The 17,677-nt window shown below is 36.4% G+C and overlaps 1 protein-coding gene across 6 annotated transcripts in view; it reads right to left on the bottom strand.

Moving 5' to 3' along the window:
* JAK2 (Janus kinase 2) overlaps positions 1 to 17,677 on the bottom strand; it is a 133,165-nt gene that overhangs the window by 19,798 nt on the left and 95,690 nt on the right. For all 6 annotated transcript variants that reach the window (XM_051846028.3, XM_070051600.2, XM_089299204.1 and 3 more), the window contains 8 exons: positions 16,460 to 16,617; positions 14,556 to 14,667; positions 12,206 to 12,392; positions 7,804 to 7,931; positions 7,245 to 7,379; positions 5,465 to 5,552; positions 4,643 to 4,770; positions 3,794 to 3,932 (listed from right to left, as the gene is read on the bottom strand). In XM_051846028.3, the coding sequence (XP_051701988.2) occupies positions 3,794 to 3,932; positions 4,643 to 4,770; positions 5,465 to 5,552; positions 7,245 to 7,379; positions 7,804 to 7,931; positions 12,206 to 12,392; positions 14,556 to 14,667; positions 16,460 to 16,617 (1,075 nt within the window). The remainder of the gene's footprint in view (positions 1 to 3,793; positions 3,933 to 4,642; positions 4,771 to 5,464; positions 5,553 to 7,244; positions 7,380 to 7,803; positions 7,932 to 12,205; positions 12,393 to 14,555; positions 14,668 to 16,459; positions 16,618 to 17,677) is intronic.

The following is a 17,677-nucleotide window of genomic DNA, read 5'->3' as shown; positions in this document are numbered from 1 at the left end:
TTCCCTTGGTTCTGCCTTTGGAAAAAATTCTGTAAAATTTATTTAAAATTGCTTCTTAATTTTTTTGTATTTCTTTACAATGAATAAGTAGTAAACATAAGGTTATATCATTCAGAGTTACTTTAATGATTCAATAACAGTGGAAATTCTGGCTTGCAGATGAAAAAACAACTAACAAGTGTTTACCATTTTAACTGGTGAGTGCCTAATTTATACAAAGACACTCTACCTATGAAATTGATACAGGTAAGTTTTACTCAGCTTGTGGAACTTCCCAAATAATGTTTCTGTGTTTTTTGGACACCACCAGAAACATGATAATCAAGGAAAAAGGAAGCAATATAATCACCTTGTGGTATTCTGATGTATGTAGTGGATGAAAGATAATCTGTTGCTTCTTTTGGTTTGCTTTGGTACAACTATGTGAATATTTTTTAATCAAGAAAAGAGATTAAATAAGATACTAGTTCCTTTCTCCTACATAGAGAAATACATTTTCTTCACCTCCCATTCCAAAGAATTGTTAAATAATATTTTGTAGGGAGGCTGGCGCTGTGGCCCAGTGGGTTAAAGCCCCAGCCTACAGCGCCAGCATCCCCTGTGGGTGCCAGATCGAGTCCCGGCTGCTCCTCTTCCCATCCAGCTCTCTGCTATGGCCTGGGAAAGCAGCAGAAGATGGCCCAAGTCCTTGGGCCCCTGCACCCTACATGTGGGAGACCTGGAAGAAGCTCCTGGCTCCTGGCTTCGGATCAGCTCAGCTCTGGCCATTGTGGTTATTTGGGGAGTGAACCAGCAGAATTTAAAACCTCTCTCTCTCTGGCCGGCGCCGCGGCTCACTAGGCTAATCCTCCACCTTGCGGCGCCGGCACACCAGGTTCTAGTCCCGGTCGGGGCGCCGGATTCTGTCCCGGTTGCCCCTCTTCCAGGCCAGCTCTCTGCTGTGGCCCGGGAGTGCAGTGGAGGATGGCCCAAGTGCTTGGGCCCTGCACCCCATGGGAGACCAGGAGAAGCACCTGGCTCCTGCCATCGGATCAGCGCGGTGCGCCGGCTGCAGCGCGCTGGCCGCGGCGGCCATTGGAGGGTGAACCAACGGCAAAAGGAAGACCTTTCTCTCTGTCTCTTTCACTGTCCACTCTGCCTGTCAAAAAAACAAAAAACCAAACAAACAAAAAAAAACAAACCTCTCTCTCTCTCTGGTTCTACCTCTTTCTGTAACTTTATCTTTCAAATAAATAAAATAATTTTTGTAGGAAGCCATGGATTTGGAGTGTGCATTCACAGGGGTCCCAAGAGATCAAACCATAGAGACTTTAAGCATAGTAACTGAACTTTAGCTGGTTGCAGAAGGTCCTTTACCAATTAACTGATTAGCCTATAAACAACAAATTAAGTTACAACATTGACTAGCTGATTAACTAGGCTGTAGGCAATTCAGTTTTTTTGCAATGCTTCACTTCTGTTTTCCTATAAATGTTGTCTGACCATGCTGTTGATGTAGTTCTTTGAACTTGCTCTGGTTCAGGAAGCTGCCCAATTTCCAAATTTTTGTTTTGTTTTGTTTTGCTCAAATAAACTCTACTAACTTTATTTGGTCTCAGGAATTCTCCCCTCTAACAGGGTAAAATTTCCCAGAGTACCACATCTAAGAGCCTTCAGGATTTTGTGACCCACATTACCACTCTATTATCTTCAGCATCAGATAAGCCATCAAGCTTAAGTCCTACCAGATATGATACCACACTCATAAATCAATGCTGATTTAAATTTAGATTCTAAATTTAGAACATACAATTAAAGAAACTAAGATAATAAAATGCAATTATAACACTGATAAATTTAACATTGAAAATTTTACTTTCAATTGTTAAACAAATTAACACAAAAGAAAGTTTTAAAGAAGAAGTTTTAGAGTCAGAATTAGCTAAATTACATAGAATCTCAAGCTATATAATATATTATTTATTTATTCCTTTTTTTTTTTTTTTTTTTTACTTTATTTGAAAGAGTTACAGAGAAGCTGGCGCCGCGGCTCACTAGGCTAATCCTCCGCCTAGCGGCGCCAGCACACCGGGTTCTAGTCCTGGTCGGGGCGCCAGATTCTGTCCCGGTTGCCCCTCTTCCAGGCCAGCTCTCTGCTGTGGCCAGGGAGTGCAGTGGAGGATGGCCCAAGTCCTTGGGCCCTGCACCCCATGGGAGACCAGGAGAAGCATCTGGCTCCTGCCATCGGATCAGCGCGGTGCACTAGCCGCAGCACGCTGGAAGTGGCGGCCATTGGAGGGTGAACAAACAGCAAAGGAAGACCTTTCTGTCTGTCTCTCTCTCTCACTGTCTACTCTGCCTGTCAAAAAAGAAAAAGAAAAAGAAAGAGTTAGAGAGAGAGAGAGAGAGAGAGAGAGAGAGGTCCTCCATCTGCTGGTTCACTCCCCAAATGGCCACAACAGCCAGAACTGAGCCAATCAGAAGTCAGGAGCCAGGAGCTTCCTCCAGATCTCCCATGTGCATGCAGAGGCCCAAGGATTTGGGCCATCCTCCGCTGCTTTCCCAGGCACATTAACATTTTCCCATGGATCAGAAGTGGAGTAGCTGGAACTTGAACCAGCACCCAGGTGGGATGCCGGCACTGCAGGCCAGGGCTTTAACCCGCTGCACCACAGTGCCGGCCCCTATATTATTTCAAATTTTTTTGGTGACCACAAGAAAGGAAATTTTAAACAACTTATTTGTGGCTCAAAGAATATTAAAAAATTTCCTATAAAAATGAGTAAAATCCTATTTTCCATATGTAATTAGGGGTTAAAACTGTTTTTAAGAAACCATTCCACAGTCCATGGTGACGTGCTTATAAGAAAGAAGAAATGGACAGAGATTAGGATATAAATGTAATTTAAATTGTTAAAAGTGACAGATAGGAACACAGTATCACTATGTTCCTAACTATATATATGAAACACATGAAACTTGTATAACTTAAATGAAACTAAATAAAAAAAGTGATAGCTAGGGGGCAGTGTTGTGGCATAGCAGGTTAAGCCACTGCCTGGGATGCTAACATCCCATATGGGTGCCAGTTCAAGACCCAGCTGCTCCACTTCCCATCCAGCTCCCTACTAATGCACCTGGGAAAGCAACGGAGGATGGCCTAAGTGCTTATAGGTTCCTCCAACCATGAGGCAGATCCAGAAGAACCTCTCGGCTTCTGGGGCATCAGCCTGGACCAGCCCCAGCCATTGCAGCCATTTGGGAAGTAAAACTCAAATGGAAGATATCTTTCTCTCTCTCTGTAACTCTTTCAAATAAAGAGTTAAATTAAATCTTTAAAAAAAAAAAAAAGATAGCTGGCTGGCACCGCGGCTCAATAGGCTACTCCTCCACCTGTGGCGCCGGCACACCGGGTTCTAGTCCCGGTCGGGGCACCGGATTCTGTCCCAGTTGCCCCTCTTCCAGGCCAGCCCTCTGCTATGGCCTGGGAGTGCAGTGGAGGATGGCCCAAGTGCTTGGGCCTTGCACCCCATGGGAGACCAGGAGAAGCACCTGGCTCCTGCCTTTGGATCAGCGTGGTGCACTGGCCGCAGCGTGCGGGCTGCGGCAACCATTGGAGGGTGAACCAACGGCAAAAGGAAGACCTTTCTCTCTGTTTCTCTCTCTCACTGTCCACTCTGCCTGTCAAAAAAAAAAAAAAAAAAAAGATAGCTAAATTTTATTACTGAGAGTTTGAGGAAAATTACAACATGTTCTTCAGGTTACTAGCCTAATACAGGTTAACAAAATTAAATGCAATCCCAATAGTACTTACAATCCTTCGGCAAAACAGTAATACTAATGCCAGGATCACTAAGTTTGATGAAAGGGGAGTTTCTCGTCTTCCTGTCTTCTTCTCTGATAAGTAGAATATTTTTGGCACACACATTCCCATGAATAAGGGTTTTTTCTTCCTATTAAAGTTAAATGTACAAATATCAATCCACAAATATTAGAGCATTTAAAATGATCAAAACATTAAAACAGATTATAAGAAGGTAGACATGTAAGATGGTAAAATAAATACTAATCGGGAGACATACTTAGGATAATAAAAGCAAATTTTATTACACTACTGTGTTTCCTGTTTTATACTTCAAATGACAAAATAATCTACTCATGATGAAATGAATGAATAAATTAAAATTAGCCAGTACCTCTTCATATTCTTAAGGTAAGATTCTAAATGGTATGTTTCTAGATAGTAGCTGACATTGAGAAAAATTATTGTGCTCTGATCACCAAGTAGCCCACTGGTGTTTTGCTTTTCTGTTAACACTGCTTTCTCATCAGACATAGTGGTCAAATGGCCACAAATATTGCAACAAAGTATTTTTCACTATTCATACCAGTATGTTTCTGCACGAATTCTGTTAAATTTTCTAAGCACAACCAGCACAAATTATAGACTGCCCATCAATAGTTCTAAGAGACTAATGGGATATCAAAACTGTTTCAAAGGTTATTTTGCCTCAAATCATTCCTTGTATCATCACATGCAAATTATTTAAAAGACCAAGCACTCATTTACAGATTTATTTCTTCTTGCCAGGTTAGGATAAATTCTATATTGCTTCACATGATAAAGCAATAAATTTTGATAAAGAATATACTAATTACTTACTAGAAAATGCATGGCCCATGCCAACTGTTTAGCCACTTCAAGTTTCCATAATATATTTATAGAATTTTTATTCTTTTTTAAATATGTATCTAGTGATCCAAATTTTACAAACTCCTGAACCAGAATATCTGCATTAAAATATAATAATAATAAAGCTCAAGTATACGTATAATAAAAATAAATAATTAAAATATACATGTATATTTATACTTATATAGAGGTATTATAAAGAAATAAAATTCACTAATAAACAAAGGATAGGTATACACCATCTATTTTCAGTTTTTAGCTCATTCACAACAGCAAGAGGTAGGAATCTAACATATATTATACAATATTATATACGATAAGAACTACTCTAGCACACCTGGAGAACACATCTAACACTAACGTGCAATCATTTCAATCAGTTCCATTAGAAATTCAGTCTATAATTTATATGCTTTTCTTCATAATTCCAAATGAATTTGTGGTGAAAGGGTCTGTTGCTACAATGTTATGTTGAACCAATTATAATTTATACTGCTATAGTGAACACAAAAGATTCTAAGACATTTGTTTACTATAATACTGTATGTTTGGGAATGAAAACAAGGCTTATTAACTGTCTCCTGCATTTTAACTTCATTAACTGGTTTGCTTTTGCACAAGATAAAAGTGGACAGTTCTAGAATGTTTTCAGTTTGAACAATATTTAACTCCTATTAAATATGGTTTATACTGACACCTTGTGATCCTGAAATTGAATTTTCTATAGAAACAACAATGGATTCTCTAAGAAAGGCATGATATTAACTTAAGAAAGCCAGTGGTTTTACTTACTCTCCTCTCCACACACACATACTCCATAATTTAAAACCAAATGTTTATGAGAAAGCTGGCTCATCATGCTTGCTGCTTCAAAGAAAGACTAAAGGAAAAGAAAAAAATGGAAAATAATAACTGATTGCTATCTATAAATATAATGGTTCAGAAACATATTCTCTGCCCTAAGAAAAATATATTTCCCCTATTCTTAGCAAGACAATAGATTACAGAACAAAATGCTTGTGTTTTCATATACGATCTTACAACTGCCATAAATCTTGATGTTAGGGCTTATCTTCAGGAAGCTGGAATATGGAGATAGTAATAGTAGAACAGTGCACTATGTAAGCCAAACAGGCATAGATGTGGGTATTTAGCCTACTGATTTAAGAGACTGGTTAAAACATCTATATCTCCTACTAGAGTACCTAGGTTCCACACCCTACTCTAGCTTATGATTCCAGCTTCCTCCGAATACAGATCCTGGGAGGCAGCAGTGATGGCACAAGCAGGGGTCTCCTGGTACCAATATGGAAGACATGGACTGAGTTCTGGTCCACCAGCTTTGGCCCAGCCCCAGCTACCGTGGGCATCTGATTTGCTCCTTTTGATTCTCACATAAATAAAAATTTAAAACCTAAAAAAAAAAAAAATCAAAAAACCAACAAGCTTAGACCACGTAATACCTAGAACAGAGATACATAATAGAGATAGTGATATGAGACTGCTACAGATACAATTAAGCTTTAAACAAGATTTTCTGAAGAATGAATAGTCTATGTAGAAAAAAAATATGACACCTATTCAGCATAGTGTCATGATCTAAACATCACCCTAACTCAACTAATTTTTGGGTGTTTCTTCAGAAGATCATGTTCACCAATACTGTGGGGATCTGGATTAGAATAAACTCAAGGGCCAGCACTGTGGCACAGTGGGTTAAAGCCCCAGTCTGCAATGCCGGCATCCCATATGAGCACCGGTTCAAGTCCTGGATGCTCCACTTCCAATCCAGCTCTCTGCTATGGCCTGGGAAAGCAGTAGAAGATGACCCAAGTCCTTGGGCCCCTGCACCCACATGGGAGACCCAGAGGAAGCTCCTGGTTCCTGGCTTCAGATCGACCCAGCTCCTGCCTTTGTGGCCATTTGGGGAGTGAACCAGTGGATGGAAGACTTCTCTCTCTCTCTCTTCCTCTCTCTCTCTCTCTGCCTCTCTGTAACTCTGACTTTCAAATAAATAAATAAATCTTTAAAAAAAAAAGAAGAAACTCATTAGCTTGTATGTTTTACAGTGACTTCCAATAACACCCTTTAAAACATTCTAGGTATCTTAAATGTGTATTTCGTCATGTTTGCTGGTATCTTCCTATACTCAGGGTTCTGTCAACTGGTTGCTGGGTTTCTACTAGATATCATTCCTCAATGATGCCCAGAGATATCCTTATTTCACTCAAGAGTGTTCCTTAGTAGAGTGCCTTTCAATCTTTTTTTAAGTAGATAAAATTGTGCAGGAACTTCTATGGGACTCATAAGGCTCTGGAGGACTAAGTTTGAAAACCCCTGCTTAGGATATGAACAGATATAACAATAGCCATAACACAATGCTAAAATTAAATGGGATTAAGTTATTATTTTTAAAAGCCTTGGATTTCTTTAGCCTCACCAGAATACAACTTTAGACAGATATTTGAAATAAACTCACTAGCAATATGTCATCTGCATGCAAGTAGATGTTTTTAAATAGCATAAACTACACGTACTATACACACACACACACACACAAACCCATACACACCTCTGAATAGTTTCTATGTGCTTTATCCAGGACTTTTAAAAGAACTTCTGTTTCATGTAGTTGACCATAGTCTCCTACTTCTCTTCTTATACCTTTAAAAATTTTTGTAAAAGTACCTTGGCCAAGACTTTCATTCTTTAAAAGAAAAAGGTAAGAGAAAAGAATGAGCAAAGAAGAAGAAAGACATGGGAATTACAGTTCCTTGTTTATTTTTAATACTTTTAATTTCCTTAATTTTCTTAAAAATTTGAGAGTTAACATATAGTTGTTTGCAGGAAAAGATTTTTAATTTTTAATTAAGATTTGTAAAGAATTATTTTCAAATTTCTGAAAAGAGATTATAATCCTATTATTAAAATAATTTTTTGTTGATTTCTAACATGAGATTGTTATATTTTTCATAAGAAATAAAATATAGAAATTACATACAAATTTTTATAATAGTTTATAACAAAACAGTTTCAAATGTGACATGAACAATAATGTGGGGTAAAAAAACAAGAAAGGAAATACTATATTATAAGGACAAAGAAGACAATAATCAGTATTAGTGACTTACGAATATCAAATCTTCATTTCTGATTTTGTGAAACACCATTTGGTTGACATTATTATGCCTCTGTAAAGTTGGTGAGAGCGGTACATCAGAAACACCATTGGTTCTGAAGACTAGAAGATTTGACTTATCTGAAAAAAACAGTAAAATGCATATAATTTGTATGTATGCATGAAAGAGTACAAGAGTACTTCAAAAGATTCATGGAAAATGGAATTAAAAGGTAAATTTATTTAAGTACAAAAATTTTTCTGAAATCCATGCACACAAAGGATCTTTAAAAGCACTATAAAAATGTGTATTTTGAGAAATCTATGTATGGATTTCAAAATTTTTGCACCAAAATAAATGCCTTATAAATTCATTTTCCATAAACTTATTGAAGTACCCACATGCATGTACATGTTTCATAAAAACCCACTGACAGTATGAACTGCTCCAAATAATAATCATTTCTTGTTAATTTATTTCAGAGAAAAATGTTTTAGGGATTTATTCACTGAACTATGATGTATTCTTACCAATACTTTCATATGCTCAAAATAATAATCATTTCCTTAACAATTTTTTCAAGACTTAGTAATTTTTAATAAAATTTATTATTGGGGCCAGCGCTGTGGCACAGTGGGTTAATGCTCTAACCTGAAGCACCAAGATCCCGTATGGGTGCCAGTTCGACACCCAGCTGCTCCACTTCTGAACCAGCTCTCTGCTATGGCTTGGGAAAGCAGCAGAAGATGGCCCAAGTCTTTGGGCCCCTGCACCCACATGGGAGACCTGGAAGAAGCTCCTGGCTCCTGGCTTCAGAATGGCACAGCTCCAGCCATTGCGGCCAATTGGGGAGTGAACCATCGGATGGAAGACCTCTCTCTCTCTCTCTCTGTAACTCTGACTTTCAAATAAATAAATATATCTTTAAAAAATAAAGTTTATTATTTCAAGGGATTTCCAATGTTACTATATATTTTTATAAGATTTTATTTATTTATTTATTTATTTATTAGAAAGGCAGAGTTACAGAGAGAGAAGGAGAGACAAAGAGAGATATCTTCCATCTGCTGGTTCACTCCCCAAATGGTCACAACAGACAGGGCTGGACCAGGCCAAAACCAGGAGCCAGGACTTCTTCTGGTTATCCCACGTGGATTCAGGGGCCCAAAGATTTGAGTCATCTTCTGCTGCTTTCCCATGTACATCAGCAGGGAGCTATATCAGAAGCCGAGGCAGCCGGGACATGAACCAGTGCTAATATGGGATGCTGGCACTATAGATGGTAGCTTAACCAAATGTACTACAGCGCTGGCCCCACTCTTTATTTTTAAAACACCAAAACTAAAATCCCAAAAGCACATGAAAGTTTTTACTGAAAGCAAAAAATGAGAATCTGAAGACCTCCCAGTTCAATAAATACGTGACTGATTTATACTAAGCAATTATCATCTTTAATCAGTCCTTATGGCATTCAGATCTGGCTAAAAAGCCCATGAGAGCATTTCAGGCATGGAAGGCCAAGATACTGTGGCAAAAAGTGACCTACATGAAAGATGTCTGTGAGTGAGATCCCAATGCAAAGAAGGGGCCATCAAAAAAGGAGGTATCTTTCTCTGAAGAGAGGAAAGAACTTCCACTTTGATTATGGTCCTGTCTAAATGATGTTGGAGTTTGTGAACTCTAAAGGCTTCCATAGCCTTCGCAGATCATGACAAGACCCTCGGGCGAACACTGACTTCATAAATAAGAGTGTAAATGGTTAAATCAACAACAAAAGTCACTGTGCACTTGCTCCCTATGTACGACCTCTTTCCTAATGAGTTGTACTACAATAATTAATGGTAAAACTAGTCTTCAAACAGTCCTTTATACTTTGTGTGCCTGTGTGGTGCAAACTATTGAAATCTTTATTTAGTATAGAGTTGATCTGTATATAGATAATTTTTTTTAACTTTTATTTAATGAATATAAATTTCCAAAGTACAGCTTATGGATTATAATGGCTTCCCCCCCATAACGTCCCTCCCACCCGCAACTCTCCCCTTTCCCGTTCCCTCTCCCCTTCCATTCACATCAAGATTCATTTTTGATTCTCTTTATATACAGAAGATCAGTTTAGCATACATTAAGTAAAGATTTCAACAGTTTGCTCCCACACAGAAACATAAAGTGAAAAATACTGTTTGAGTACTAGTTATAGCATTAAATCTCAATGTACAGCACATTAAGGACAGAGAGCCCACATGAGGAGTGAGTGCACAGTGACTCCTGTTGTTGACTTTACAAATTGACACTCTTGTTTATGGCATCAGTAATCACCCTAGGCTCTTGTCATGAGCTGCCAAGGCTATGGAAGCCCCCTGAGTTCACTGACTCTGATCATATTTAGACAAGGCCATGGTCAAAGTGGAAGTTCTCTCCTCCCTTCAGAGAAAGGTACCTCCTTCTTTGATGACCTGTTCTTTCCACTGGGATCTCACTCACGGAGATCTTTCATTTAGGTTTTTTGTTTTTGTTTTTTGTTTTTTTGTTTTTTGTTTTTTTTTCCCCCAGAGTGTGTTGGCTTTCCATGCCTGAAATACTCTCATGGGCTTTTCAGCCGGATCCACATGCCTTAAGGGCTGATTCTGAGGCCAGAGTGCTGTTTAGGACATCTGCCATTCCAGGGGTCTGCTGTGTATCTCACTTCCCATGTTGGATCGTTCTCTCCCTTTTTTATTCTATCAGCTAGTATTTGCAGACACTATTCTTGTTTATATGATCCCTTTGGTTCTTAGTCCTATCATTATGATAAATTGTGAACAGAAATTGATCACTGGGACTAGTGAGATGGCATTGGTACATGCCACCTTGATGGGATTGAATTCGAATCCCCTGGTATGTTTCTAACTCTACCGTTTGAGGTAAGTCAGCTTGAGCATGTCCCGAATTGCGCATCTCTTCCCTCTCTTATTCCCACTCTTATATTTAACAGCGATCACTTTTCAGTTAAGTTTCAGCACTTAAGAAGAATTGCGTATTGATTACAGTATTCAACCAAAAGTATTAAGTAGAACAAACAAACAAAAATACTTAATACTACATATTAAGTTGCTCATCAACAGTCAGGGTGAGGGCTGATCAAGTCACCATTTCTCATAGTGTTCATTTCACTTTAACAGGTTTCCTTTTTGGTGCTCAGTTAGTTGTCACCTATCAGGGAGAACATATGGTATTTGTCCCTTTGGGATTGGCTTATTTCACTCAGCATAATGTTTTCCAAATTCCTAACAGGGATCACTTTTCAGTTAAAATTTAAACACCTAAGAATAATTGTGTGTTAATTACAGAGTTCAACCAATGGTACTAGAACAAAAAAAATACTAAAATGGATAAAGTATTACATTGTACATCAACCGTCAGGACAAGAGCTGATCGAGTCACTGTTTCTCATAGTGTCCTGCTGAGTGAATTAAGCCAGTCCCAAAGGGACAAATATCGTATGTTCTCCCTGATCAGCGACAACTAACTGAGCACCAAAAGGGGAAACTTGTTGAAGTGAAATGGACACTATGATCTGTATATAGATAATTAAAAATGAATCTTATTGAAGAATGGGATGGAAGAAGGAGTAGGAGGTGGATAGTTTGGGGGTAGGAGAGCAGGTATGGGGGGAAGAACCGCTATAATACAAAAAGTGTACTTATAAAATTTATATTTGTAGGATCTCTGTCCTTAATGTGCTGTACATTGAGACTTAACGCTATAATGAGTACTCAAACAGTATATTTCGCTTTGTGTTTCTATGGGGGTGCAAACTATTGAAATCTTTACTTAAGGTATACTAAACTGATCTTCTGTAAAAAAAAAAAAAAAAAAAAAAAAAAGAAGAAGAAGAAATTATCAATTCCCAACTTGACTCTCACTGGGATTAAACATGACAATAGGTCTGATCTGATTTCATCATCATTTAAAAAATCATCTATTATTTTTCACTTTATGTTTGTGTGGGAGCAAACTGTTGAAATCTTTACTTAATGTATGCTAAACTGATCTTCTGTATATAAAGAGAATCGAAAATGAATCCTCATGTGAATGGAAGGGGAGAGGGAGTGGGAAAAGGGAGGGATGCAGGTGGGAGAGACGATATGGGGGGAAGCCATTGTAATCCATAAGCCGTACTTTGGAAATTTATATTCATTAAATAAAAGTTAAAAAAATTTATATTTGTTAAATAAAAGCTTTATAAAATTTATCATCTTTAAAATGTCATTTTAGCATAAAAGAAGAAATCACTAAACTGTTCAGTCTATCTGTATGAAAAGACTAATTTGCTTTTGGAGCTGTTTCTTTCATATTTCTTTTGAAATCAAGGTGCTGAAGATAACTCCTACCACAAATACAATACAAAATTTTTAAGACAAAAAAATCTCACCCTTTGGCTTTGGGGGGCAGCACTTAGTAAACTGGAAAATTATACTGTCTGAGCGAACAGTTTCCATCTGGTAGCAATTCAGAAGATCTTTAAGATTACTGAAGTTCTTCTTAGTCCCACTGAGGTTATACTCTCCATTCTCATTTTTGGTAATCAAACAGTGTTTATATTCAATGACATTTTCTCTCTACGTAAGTTTAATTATAAAGAGAAGAGAAAAATCACAATGGCATCATAATGATTATTCTGACAAAAGGGCTATCATAGAAACAACCAGAAAATATTTAGACATTCGAATTGCGAAACCTAATATAATGATGGTATAGTGACAGAGGTGGCTTGGTTCCTCAAAAACTTATCGAATTAACAATTTTGTAGCCTACAGAAGTGGCTCAAGAATTATTTTATTAAAAGGAAAGCAAGAAAGCCATAACAACAACAATATTATCCTTAATAGCTTTCCATTATTTATAAAATAGTCTAAAACTAGCATAGGATATGGGCCTTCCATAAACTCCTTTCACCCTCTACCTGAAAACTCAGCCCCTGCCACTCTCAACATAAAATCTATCTTGCATCCATATTAAATGATTTAAGGGGCCGGCACCATGGCACACTAGGTTAATCCTCCACTGCGACACCAGCATCCATATGGGTGCCGGGTTCTAGTCCCAGTTGCTCCTCTTCCAGTCCAGCTTTCTGCTGTGGCCTAAGTAGGCAGTGGAGGATGGCCCAAGTGCTTGGGCCCCTGCACCTGCATGGGAGACCAGGAAGAGGCACCTGCTTCCTGACTTCAGATTGGCATAGCTCCGGCCATTGCACCCATTTGGGGAGTGAACCAACGGAAGGAAGACCTTTCTCTCTGTTTCTCTCTTGCTGTCTGTAACTCTACCTGTCAAATAAATAAATAAAAATCTTTAAAAAAATTAAAAACAATAAATGATTTAAATAATTTCAAGCAAATGCCTTACCACTTCATACCTTAATAACTACACACATTCTTTCTCTATCTGTGAGTATTCTCATTCCTTAAAACGCAGTTTAAGTACCCTTTTTTCTGAGTCCTCTCCAACAATACTTATTCCATCCATAAAAGTTAATAGCTGTTCTGCAGCACCAGTATTATATTTGTATAATTATTCTGTAGTATGGCACTTTAAAACATTTTATGGACTTTTAACATCTGTCTTATGCACTATGAACCTGTTCATCCATCTACTTTTTGAGCTGCTTTTTGTAAACATATTATTCCTACTTAAAGCCATTTATAAAAAAAAATTTTTTTCAATAGCCCTATATCAAGTCCTTCCTACTCCAAAAGTGTTTCTTAAAAATCATCTACATTTGTCTATACTAGGTACTAACAATGCTCAATTCAATAATTTTTGGTATACTTTTAAATTTTTATTTTTCTGAAAGATAAATTTCTTGACATTAGAACATTATTATAGCATATACCTTTCATATTAGCTTGTTATAGTAAATACTAAGCATTTTTTTATTTAATAATTGAATAATGAACTTTTAAATATATATATGATAATAGTAAGAAGATACTGTGAAACTAGCATAGATCATCAATTTTATATAACAATACAATGATGGAGTAACCTACCTTCTATATTTACAGGTGATCAATCCATTGTCTATATATGCTAAGTGTAAGATGTTGCTTTTATAGAAATTTAAAGTAATTCAATGGCAAAATCCTTAAATTCTCCAATTTCAAAAAGAAATTTGGAAGCTGCTATAAAATTTCTTCAGATTTACACAATGATAGTATCTTTTTCGATAATTCTGAGTATAAAATAATCTCAGAAGAGATCCAAAGTGATTAGTGTTAATAGTGGTTGTATTTGTTGCAATTTTACACTTGTAAGTATATATTGTAAGTCATTAATAATATTGGAAAAATCACTAATGAAAAGTGCTATAATGTTTCTATTTGTTATTACCCTATTTTTCTCCAATTAAGAATCACTACTAGTAAACAGAAAATTGTTTCTGATTTATTTTGTTCTACATTATTTGGTAAAGGCTTCCATTTCTGTGAAAAAGTAGACTTCAAAAGATTTGATGAAATACCATTAGACTCTCTGGTAACAAACATCAAAAAATGAATGTCAAATAAAAATCTAGAAAGACATTATAAATTATTTTATATAAACCCTATGAATTAAATATTATTTATTTGTATAGAATCCTTGAGGTAAATTGAGTATTAAGCTAGTTATCTTAGTTCAGAGCCATAACTTTTAGTAGAAAGGAAATACTATCATAGATTAAATATGAAGAGGAAAGTATATGTACTAAAAAAAGGGGTTACCATTAATAAATGTGATATACTAACCTCAACAGCGAAGGTCAGAAAATATTTATTAAAGTCCTTAGGACTGCATCGAAGTACATATAGTCCAGTCTGATTACCTGCTTTCTTCAGCTTACTGATGGCAAAATCCATTCTAAAGGCAAAGAAGTAATCTGAATAACAATCTAGTAAACACCATGGCATTATGACCAAATGCCATCTAAAAAAATCACGAGTCAAATCTAAAACTCAGAATTTTTAGAAGTCTTATCTAGTTCATGTTTATTATGATAAATTTCAAGGCAAAAAAAAAATAAAGAACCAAGCTATTTTTCAATAGATTAAAGTTAATTTAGGGGGCAAATAATTTACTTTAAAAACACATAAACGTTATTATAAATCAAAAAAAAATCACAAAGAAACTTAATTCACATATCTGCCTTCTGTATAAAATCTAAAAACCATACTCACTCTCCAAAAAATTTAATTTAACTATCAAATAGAAAATACTGGTTTATATGTCTCTTCCAATGAGATACAAATTCATGTTCATTATTTAGTATAATACTAAAATCTAATAGAAGACCCATGATAAATGGCCAGAGACTACTGGCTTTTAAAATATACTCAGTGGAGGCCGGTGCTGTGGAGCAGCAGGTAAAGCCCTGGCCTGACGTGCCGGCATCCCACATGGGCGCCGGTTCGAGTCCCGACTGTTCCTCTTCCAGTCCAGCTCTCTGCTATAGCCTGGGAAAGCAGTAGAAGATGGCCCAAATTCTTGGGCCCCTGCACCCGCGTGGGAGACCAGGAAGAAGCTCCTGGCTCCTGGCTTCAGACTGGCGCAGCTCCAGCCATTGCAACCATCTGAGGAATGAACCATTGGAGGAAGACCTCTCTCTCTCTCTCTCTGCTTTCTTCTCCTCTCTCTGTGTAACGCTGACTTTCAAATAAATAAATAAATAAAAAGGAAAAAGAAAGATGAAAGAGATGAAAGGGAGGGGGGAAGAGATATAATATTCTTAGAACTGTCCTATGAACTGTTCTGAATATGTTCTCTTTTAATTAATATTAACATGAAAAAATGTTTTAAAATAAGGACAATGGAAAAAATTCAGTTTCTCAGTGGCACTAGCCACATTTCAAATGCTAAACAGCCACATGTGTACTGCATTAAATGCAGTTACAGAATATTGTCATCACTGCAGAAAACTGTATTGCCCCCAAATAATGAGAATTTGCAAATCATGCAATGTGGCTCCTCCACCTATATTGAAATCAATAAAACATAAACTTGAGGTCCTTATGAAGTAACAGCTAAGAGTTATTTAAGCATGCATAAACAACTAAACATGGACCAGTTGCATGTATTATACACTAGGACACAGATGGTAAATTATATCCTAAATAATTTAATTATTATGTTATCTGACTTATGCTAACAGAGTTTTGTTTTTAAAAAATTTTCAGTCACATTATGGTAATATTCTTTTCCTAAATGCCTATATACAATTACATATTACATGCATTACTCTATTGTATAAAATCTTATATCATTGTCCCTCAACATCTACAGGGAATTGATTTCAGAACTCCCAGCTGACATCAAAGTCCATGGATGTTCAAGTCTTCATATAAGATGATATAGCCTCTGCACTTAACCAATAGCTATCCTTCCATATAGTTTTAATAATATCTAGATTACCTATAAAACCTAATGCAATAAATACTATGGAAACAATTGCCTTACTATATTATTTGAAAGCATTTAGGTAATAATAGGTAATAATTTAAAAAGTGGGTACATATTCAGTACAGACACAAAATTTTTTTAAGTATTTTCCATCTGCAGTTGATTGAATCTACTGATGTGGAAACTGTGGATATGGAGGTTCAACTACATATCTCTTACTTTTAAAAACATTACTTTTAAAGTCTGTATTACTTACGAAATCGGGCCATGACAGTTGCTTTGTATATTTTCAAGCACTGTTGGAGGAGCTACTTCTTTACAGAGGTAATGATGTGCATCTGCAGTTAATCTATAATATCCATCAATTAACGACACAAAAGACAAAGCTTCCTTTAATGAGCTAAGTTCAATTTCCTAAGCAGAGAAAGCAAAAAGGAAACCATATGTATCATTTAAAAGTCAACTACATGCTTCTTCATTTCCTGTTGTTACAGTAATTTTTTACTAATTTTCTTCTAAATCACTCACATATTTTAAAGCTCTCAATTACCCAATGTGAATTATAAATTCTTTTGTCTGATATTTAAGATCATCTCAAATATGGGCTTATCATGCCTTACCAGATATAGTTCACTATACATCCATAATTTTACTGTGTTTTCCAATACTCGTAATTAGACTAACATTGCAATTAAGTATCTCAATTATAAATTTATTTAATCTAAAAGTATTAATTAGATATCATGAGTATTTATTTTTATATACCATTACACACTACTGAAGTAAAATACTTAGACTAAAATGTTAGGATACATGGCTATGTTATGATTGTATCATCATATATACATATGTGCAAACATACTCACATGTGAATATTTAATGCAGCATGTTACTGAATGAAAAAACTGTAAGGATATGGTAAGGATATTAAAAAATGGAACCCTGTGCACTGCTACTGGATGAAAGGGGTGTGACCATGACAGAAAGCAGTATGGCAGTTCTTCAAAAAATTACAAATAGAATTACCCATGATCCAGCAATTCTACTTCTGGGTATCTATCCAAGAAAAATTAAAGCAGAGTCTCAAAGAGACATCTGTTTTTACCCACATTCTGAGAAATATTTTCATGGTAGCCAAAAAGGATGGATGCAACCCAAATGTTCATGCAGGGATGAATGGCTAAGCAAATGCATATATTAAAAAGGAAATGCTGGTACATACTATAACATGGGTGAATCTTGAGTACATTATGCTAAGTGAAAAAGCCAGTCACAAAAAGACAGTATTGCATGATTCCACTTATATGAGGTATCTAGAGTAGTCAAAGTCAGAGAGTAGTGTGAAAGTTCCAAGGACTAGAGGAGGGGGAAATGGAGAGTTGTCATTTACTGGGTATTGAGATTCAGTGTCGCAAGATAAAAGAAGTCCTGGAGAATAGATGCACAGCAATGTGAATAAACTTAATACTACCAA

The sequence above is a fragment of the Oryctolagus cuniculus genome, chromosome 1 (assembly GCF_051225735.1).
Source record: "Oryctolagus cuniculus isolate XC-2025 breed Fujian yellow rabbit chromosome 1, ASM5122573v1, whole genome shotgun sequence".
NCBI classification, from domain to species: Eukaryota; Metazoa; Chordata; class Mammalia; order Lagomorpha; family Leporidae; genus Oryctolagus; species Oryctolagus cuniculus.
Note: the sequence above shows the minus strand (reverse complement) of the source record. Positions and strands in the feature narration are given on the sequence as shown.